This window comes from Xiphophorus hellerii, chromosome 10 (genome assembly GCF_003331165.1).
Source record: "Xiphophorus hellerii strain 12219 chromosome 10, Xiphophorus_hellerii-4.1, whole genome shotgun sequence".
Taxonomy (NCBI): domain Eukaryota; kingdom Metazoa; phylum Chordata; class Actinopteri; order Cyprinodontiformes; family Poeciliidae; genus Xiphophorus; species Xiphophorus hellerii.
Window position 1 is genome coordinate 24634469 of NC_045681.1, and position 8558 is coordinate 24643026.

At 41.0% G+C, this 8558-nt stretch overlaps 1 protein-coding gene across 1 annotated transcript; it reads left to right on the plus strand.

Annotated features, from left to right (window-relative positions):
- Positions 1 to 505: 505 nt before the first annotated feature.
- Positions 506 to 7871, plus strand: hhex (hematopoietically expressed homeobox). The gene is made up of 4 exons (XM_032574762.1): positions 506 to 1800; positions 4396 to 4574; positions 6604 to 6654; positions 6730 to 7871. Exons 1-4 carry the CDS (start codon positions 1380 to 1382, stop codon positions 6991 to 6993), a joined length of 915 nt encoding a protein of 304 aa, XP_032430653.1. The 5' UTR covers positions 506 to 1379; the 3' UTR covers positions 6994 to 7871.
- The last annotated feature ends 687 nt before the right edge of the window (positions 7872 to 8558 follow it).

Genomic DNA, 8558 nt, shown 5'->3' on the forward strand with positions numbered 1-8558 from the left:
TGACTGTGTGCAATCTGCTGCTGGGTTTCCTTAGATAGAATTTTTTTTAAACTAATTTGAATAATTAATCACTGTACTGAATTAATTAGAATGTATGTATGATTGAAATGATACTAGTATTTAATTTTTTTGTAAAGTGCCTTTAGACAACATTTGTTGTGAATTGGCGTTATATAAATAAACTGAATTGGACTGAATTAAGAGTCAGCTAAGTTTACCAGTGATTTAACACATTAGTGGAAAGACCGATAGTCTATTAATGCACAGAGCAGATCAACCTGGAGCCACGCCAGAGCTAACAGCCTATAGGACGACAGATCACTACAGGTGCTGAATCTGATGACTTTGTATTTTTGTGTTTATGATGTAAAGCACTTTGAATGGCTTTGCTGCTGAAATGCGCCGTACAAATAAACATGTTTGACTGATTTGTAATCCAGACCCTTCGTAGAAGTTAAGACTAAATAATAAATCACTTACAATTAAAGATGTTTGTTTTTGATTAGGAAAAGGTTTTTGATTAGGAAAGTAGTCAATAAAGGTTTTTCTTTTCTTCAAAAATGAATCCAGGTTACATTTTGACACTGAAATGAAGCTTCTGGTGGATAACGGAGCAACTCTGGCTCTGGAAAAAAAAGTTCGTCTGATAATGGTTCTAAAACTATTTTTGATATCTTAATAACGTAAAAATGGGAGCCATACTTAAAAAGCTTTGGTTTAAAAACACGTTTGATCTACTAACTCAGTTCTCGAAAACGATTCTTTTTCTAGGAACATACCTCTTTCTTTTTTTATTCATCTTCTGTAAAAGATGCCAAATTAAGTCATTTAAATATGTACTTATTTTGTTGCCTTTCAGTTTAAGGCTGAGCTTTAAAAACAGTTTCTTCTGGTCTGTAGCTGAATGTTTAAAGGGATTCCTGCAGCCGTGTGTCATTACACTACAGGACATATGAGCTGCTGAAGCGATGTGAACACATTAACTATATTCTCAGTATTCATCTCATCCAGCTGATATTTGGGCTTTCGGGTCTGAGATTCTCCTGAAAAGCAGAAAAAGAAAAAATAATCTCCCCTCACTGCGGGGCGAGTTTGGGTCACAGACAAAGCCAATCAGAAACGGCCACCAGCCACCTGCAGGAAGTCGGCCGTCCATTTATCTCCTCCCTTCTGCGCGTGCAGTCAGATAACAGACCCAGCGGTTGGATCGAGTGTCAGCTGGCCAGCAGTCCGACCTGATGGGCACCAAAACACTGTAACGGCCCCTGCGCAGCCCGGGGACCCTATTGGTTAGTGGAAGTGGGGAAAAGTGCGCTCAGCGTCAGAGCTGGGAGTTACAGAAGGCTCTGGATTGAAGACGTGAGGAATTTGTTAGATTTATGCTGGAAGAGACGGAGAGACGCAGCGCGTCCGCAGCGGCACACACCATGAGCGTCCCGCTTTACGCACCGACCCCCATCCAGCCGGCTCACCCGACCCCCTTCTACATCGAGGACATCCTGGGAAGGACTGGCTCGGCCGCCATCTCTTCACCTTCGTCTTCCTCCTCCTCCTGCTCCACTCCGGTGATCCCCACACCGACACTCCCGTCAGCGAACTCCTCCTTCACCAGTCTGATTTCTCCCTACCGGACACCGATTTACGAGCCCACGCCGATCCACCCGGTTCTGTCTCACGCCGCGCTAACAGCGACTTACGGCCCCGTCGGAGCCTTCAGCGGCTCCATCTACCCGTTCCACCAGCAGCAGCACCGCTCCATGGGGGAGTACGCACAGGCGCTGCTCCGACAGGACCCCCTCGGTGAGCAGAGACCAGCGCCCCCTTTTCACTTTCTCCATTCTGACAGTTGTTTAACTGACAGTTGGTCTCTTTCCTTGTGCGTAAACTTTGTTCCTAGACTCAGGGTGGATTCTTCCACTTCATCATCAAGTCCCATTGTTACTGTTACTGAGCAAAACTGTGTTTTCGGGTTTCCATTTACCGTTACATTAGTTTGTCTTCCCATTGTTTTGTGTGAAAACATATAAGGGTGTCTGAGTTAACATATCATCATTTCCCAACAATCAGGTCTAAATATGATCAATTCTAAATTCCGGCCTCTATGACTGTAACACCATTCTCTCTGACTCAGTGCAGGCGCTTTTCTGCGTTAACAAACTTCGTTTCAGTGCCAACGAAACCGTTTTTGCATGAGTATCACGCTTGGTGGTGCATATCGAACTTCAGATCTTCTCCAGTTGCATGTTCACTATGTGCAAAAACACATATACACACACACGCACGCACGCACGCACGCACGCCCCCCCCCCCCCCCCCCCCCCCCCCCCCCCCCCCCCCACACACACACACACACACACACACTGTGCACAGGACTACAACCACCTGGAGACTTTTGCACAGTTTTCCAAAGAGCTTCTGCCCATGATGGCTGACCACGCACACATGAGTCACGCTGTTATTGTGACAGACAGTTAGGGCCACAATAGCTTCAGGCATATCCATTCAGCACGCTGGGGTTGCGCTGGGGGCCCTGAGTGGCCGACCTTGACTTGTTCTCCGGGGGCCCATTGTTCTGGAAGATCAGAAGAATCTCCTCTATCATGAGCAGCTGACTGTTGGTCTGGAGACGTGATGATTGGTGTGATATCAAACAGGCCTGGCTGGACTCGGCTGAGTTCAACTTAAATTAGATATGATTGATAGTGGGTACAGGACGGTCCTCTGAAGTATAGTGATTTTGGGTTAGTGAGCAAGCCGGGCCTTTTTCCGTTCATAGCGGAAGCTGTGAGCCTGTCGATAGGAGTAAATCTGCTTTCAGAAGCTGTTAAATGTTTTCCTGTCTCACCCCGGCCAGCCGCTTCCTCGGGAGGCCGCTGCACGCTGCTGATTATTTTATCGACATCCTCAATACAGACATATTCAGGAAACACTCGGCCTCTGATAGCCCGGGATCCGTTTTTCACATATTGTTGCACTTCCTCTGCCGGGCCCTGCGAGGATGTGGCTGACTTTCTTCATGGCAGGCGGCGAGGCAGAGAGAGAGAGAGGGGGGCGGGGGGCACAGAGAGGGGCCCGGGCCCGGTGGGACCCCCACAGCAGAGATGGAACAAGAAGAGCCTCCGGGTTCCAGACTGTGAGTCGCATGACTGCGGCTCATAAACTGATCACCTCTAAAGAGACTCCAGTTCAGTTTGTTGGATTTATGTAATAATCTGGTTATTTTTAATGGAGATCTATAATTATTTTTTTTTAAAAGAGCCGCTTTGATCTCAAACGGGTTTATGCAAAAACTGCAACAAAATGTACATAATTTATACTTTATTTTACTTGTAATAAAAAACATATAAATGTTTGCAAATAACTCTAAAAATGCAGTTTGTAATTGTTTTGTAACAGTTTGTAATTGTTCAGCGGAGTTGATTTTAGCCTCCAGTGGGACTGATTCTGGTTTCTGTGTTTCACGTTCCTCCAGTTTTGTGATGATTAAACTGAAAACCGTCTGAGTGGCGATTTGATGCTGAAATCTGAACAGATGTGAGTCCAAAACGTCTGTTTTTAATTTCTGAATGATTATTCAAACAGTTTATCATTTAACTAAAACCTTCACAAAGAGTCAACACGACTGGTTCCTCACCATCCACTGACAGGATGTGACGTGCGTTCGTTCGTTTGTTTTGCCATATAAACTATTAACAGACATTAATAGAGAATAATTGCCGGATACTAGAGTTGAGTTTGTCTTGTATATCAGGCCACTAACACCTTTTTTGGCCTTTCCACAGCCTTAGACCATCATTGTGGTCATAAGAGGGTGAAAATGCCGCAGATTGCATGAAAAGCTGCACATGGCATCATAGAGTGAGTGAGAGCAGAGGCCTGCTCAGTGAATAGCTGCCCTCCTCGTCTGTAATCACAGCAGAAAGCAGGAAGCACATGAAGCGGATATTTGGCCATAGTTTTCACTCTGTCACGACCTTCCTGAAAAGACAGCATGCAGCAGGCGGCTGGCTGCTGCTGTTTGTTCCACACCATTACTGGGAGGAAACTGCGCTGATTCCGCACATCTATGCGGCCCTTTTCTCTGCTGAAGCTCCCAGTATTGCTTTCCTAATATGGGCTTCCTGTATAATCCAGGATGCAATTAGAAATTCTAATAATCACATATGAAGCTTTGTTTTTGTTGTGTGTTTATTTCTTCATATTTTCATTTTAATATTCCGTTTCAGTTTGCTCTGCTTTCTGTCTGTATTGTTCAATTGTTGTTTTCCTGTGAAACATCTAACATCCAGCAGCAGCAGCAAAACTAAAGCGGGAACCGTCTGATTGGGCCGGGTCACCGAACAGAACCCAGCTGATAATGCAGGTGTGTGTGTGTGTGTGTGTGTGTGTATGAAGGGAAGCCCCTGCTGTGGAGCCCGTTTATCCAGCGGCCCCTACACAAGAGAAAGGGAGGCCAGGTCCGGTTCTCCAACGACCAGACCGTCGAACTGGAGAAGAAGTTCGAGACGCAGAAATACCTGTCCCCTCCGGAGAGGAAGCGTCTGGCCAAGATGCTGCAGCTCAGCGAGAGACAGGTGAGAAGGCCGAACCCGCCCAGAACCGACCGAACTTTGTTTCATCTCAACCTTTTTCCTCCGGGAAGACGGGAGCTCTGTCTGTCTGGCTTCAATAATAATAATAATAATAATAATAATAATAATAATAATAATAATAATAATAATAATAATAATAATAATAATAATAATAATAATTAATTGTTTTAAATATATATACAATCGAAAAAGCTTTAAAAATTCTATAAGCCGCTGAATTCACCTCAAAGTTATGCGGTTTTTTGTTTTTCATTTAGTCATAAACGTTAGCTTCGTATTCGATTTGAAAATGATATTTGATCTGTTTTTATCTAAACTTGGACAATTATTTCTCCCCTTTTTATTTCTGACCGGGACAAACAGCAACGCGACCCGCTGCGGCTCCGCTGGTTTTCACTGGCGCTAAAAATAAACGACGATTATAAATCCAAATTTTCCATATGGGTATGAATAATTTTGGGATTACTAACTGTGAATGTACTAAATTTTTTTTACACAATTTAAAACAATAGTTGTTTAATTTTAAAGTCATTTCTTAATGCGAGAGGACTGACTGAACAGCAGTTCAGAAATCTCTCGTTCAGTTCGGGCTGGATGGGCTTGACCTCCTGGACTGATATCGTTCAGTCTTTTTAAGAGATTCTCATGCTTTATGTTTAGTGAAATTAAACTATTTTAAAGTGTGTTTATTATTATTATTTGACCTTTATTCATACAGGTTTTCTCATTCCAGCAGTATAACTCAGGCTCTCCGCTGCAGGTTAACCTCAGTAAATAAAAGCATCAAGTCTGATGAGCTGCAGGAGAATCCTCCTCCTGACGGGCGGAGAGGATTGTCCTAAAAATTCAAAAGATAAAAAAAATCAAACGACACAACTTTCGGCCAAGTCATTTATTTTGAGTTGAATTTTAATTTGACATTTTTCAATTCAAGTCTTTATTTTAACCATTAAATGAATCTATCCCATGTGTCATTTTTGCATTTCCCGTTCACATTTTTTCACAACACTATAATTAATAAATGTTCTTTTTTTTTATTCCTTGATGTTGAAGTTTCAGGTTTCAGTGTTTACCAGTAAACTGACTGACTTGAAGCGCTTTTCTAATCATCCCGACCAAAGCAAGCTCTTTACACCGATAGTATATGAATCAGTAGTGAAATTATTATTATTATTATTATTATTATTATTATTATTATTATTATTATTATTATTATTATTATTTTAGAGGCACATGACAACAGACAAACCGAACAGAGCAGCAGTCCCATGCATGTGTCATGGTGCTTATGGCATAAGCTAATTTGCAGCTATTGTCCCTACATGGGCTTTTCTAATCTAAAAACTATTAGTAAGTGAAATAGTAATTAAGTGAAAGTTTAGAGCCCTCTGGGCAGCACTTTAGGCCTGCTCTTCCCACGGACCCACAGTGAGCCTACATGAGGGTCATTCTTCTAAAATATCTATTTTTTGCCGATTTTACATCCAAAACAAAACAAATCCAGCATGCACACGTTCAATGTCCACCTGTCGATAAAACCAGCAGACAACAACTTCAAAACTAAGAAAATTACGCATTTATTATCATTGATAAAGCGAGGACAGGAACTTCCGTTCATAGCAATAGAAAAGCAATTCTATTTTCTAATAATTCTTTGACCTTTTATAAAATACAGTATATGAATTTGTGTCCAGTGGAAACAGGCAGTGAAGAGACAGCTAAGAATGATCAGTGATCATACGGGCTACTTTCTATTCTATTGTTTTAAGCTAAGACCTAGCCTGTGTTTAAATTGTATAGCGATTATTATTTTTTTATTGATATTGTTATGCTTTATTATTTGATATTATTTTTAAATAGTACAAATTTGAATCACATCATAATTTGTCAACTTTGTTTTCTAAGTGTTAAACATTATATTGACTTTCTTTGTTGTTTAATTCTGAGAATGTGACAAATAAAAATTTGTGACATGACAGGCAAAGAACATCCGAGTGTTTTTGTGTTTCAGGTGAAGACGTGGTTTCAAAACCGACGAGCCAAGTGGAGAAGATTAAAACAGGTGAAGAGCTTTTTAAACAAAGTCAGTATAGAAACATCCGTGTGGGCTTTAAATCCATCTTCCTATCTGTGGCAGGAAAATCCCCAGGGCGGCAAGCGGGAGGTGGAGGACGACAGCGCGCTCGGGAGGAACTGTAAGTCGGATAAATTGACGGAGCAGGTGGGGATCCAGAGCCTGGAGCACCGGCAGACAGGCCCAACCCCACTCCTGACCCCCGGGGGTCACCGTGTGCACTCTGGGTCTGTACAGTCCCCCACGGAGCTGGACTCTGATGTGTCCGATGATTCAGACCAGGAACTGGATATAGAAAATAACAGTGAGTTAACACTAAACCCATAATTGTGCAGCGTAGGTCAGACGGCCTCTCAGTGTTCCGGCTGGACGATGAACTCTGTTTCTAAAACTTGTTTTATGTGCCTTCCTGGGAAGTAGGAATGCAGAAATAAGTTCAAATAAAAGACTCAGCCCGGACTTGGAAATGTTTTCAGTTTTTTGACTGAACCTTGTATTGCTTTATCTCCAGCCATGGCTAATGCTGCTTTCTGCAGCTCTGATTCACAGATCTATTTAACATTCAGTCATCAGCTCTGTGTTTACCTCTTGTATATCATGTATAATAGTTTTTGGGTTGCATTAGTAGTGACTACTAACGATCACTGTAAATATATGGTATTTCCCTCTATCTTTTATTGTGTATGTTCAAATTGTTGTATACAAATGAATAATCAGTGAAGCTTACAATGTACTTTTGGAGTCATGTTTAAGAGTCCGTTTTCTTACCTGAATAAAAACATGTTAGCTTACATTTAACATAAATGTCATTTTTGTTAATCAGGACAAAACTGCTTTTAAAGAAAATCTATTTTTAATTTACCGTTAGCTGTATGACTGGATTTTTACAGTTTATGAACTTCAAATACATGAATAGTACTAATAAATAATAATAATAAATAAATAATAATCTACATTTAAATGATAAAATATATTAACAAAGGAAAAATACCAATGTATATATTTTCTTAATATGATAACTTGGATATTAATCCTGCTGTTTACATAGTTTTAGTTGACTAAGGTGCACAAATGTATTTGTATGAAAACTACTTTGAACCATATTTTTAATCAAATTAGATGTTTATCTCGATGTGTAAAATCTGTGCAGAGTTCAAAGAAGACTTATTTGTATGGATTTTAGTAAACTGACTTTGTTTCAGTTTTTGTTTTGTCTTTTTGCTCTTTATTCTTGTTGCACTATTGATCATAGAAAAGATTCCATAATCCCAAACATCTGAGCGGCTCTGTCCAAATGTTCTTTAGCTCCTGTCTCAGTAATTGTGATATTACCAGAACACACACACACACTTCCATCTTTTAATTTAAACCTAATCACCGTTCTTCACTGAGCTGCTTCTCTTTGTCCCCAGATGTTGAAATAAAGACAGCCACAGATTAGCGAGCCATTCGGTCCATGTCAATTGTTGTCCCATCACCACATCCAACTTCAAATAGCTTATCAAGCTGCCATGCAAACAATATGAGTGGGACTTTTTCAGTGAGTAGATTAGGTTAATGATTGAGTGAACCTTCAGAGAAGCAGGAACAGAGAGAGCTGATAGACATGCGACACAAACCCGGGTTGTTCACATGCAGGACATTTTCACAGGAATAAAAAAATGAGCAGATTTCAAAATAATCCTAAAAATTCTGTAAATGCAACCCAGACCTGTGACTGTGTGTAATAATGTGATGCATATCCAGTAATCAGCTCGTTTGGGTGACATTACCGAGGTTCAATGGCCTCCACATGCAGGACTATTCTACAGTCAACAGAACATTCATTGATCTCAGCTTCTGTATTGTGTAATGGTTCACAAATTGTGCAGAGTAAAGTCAACATTCGAAGG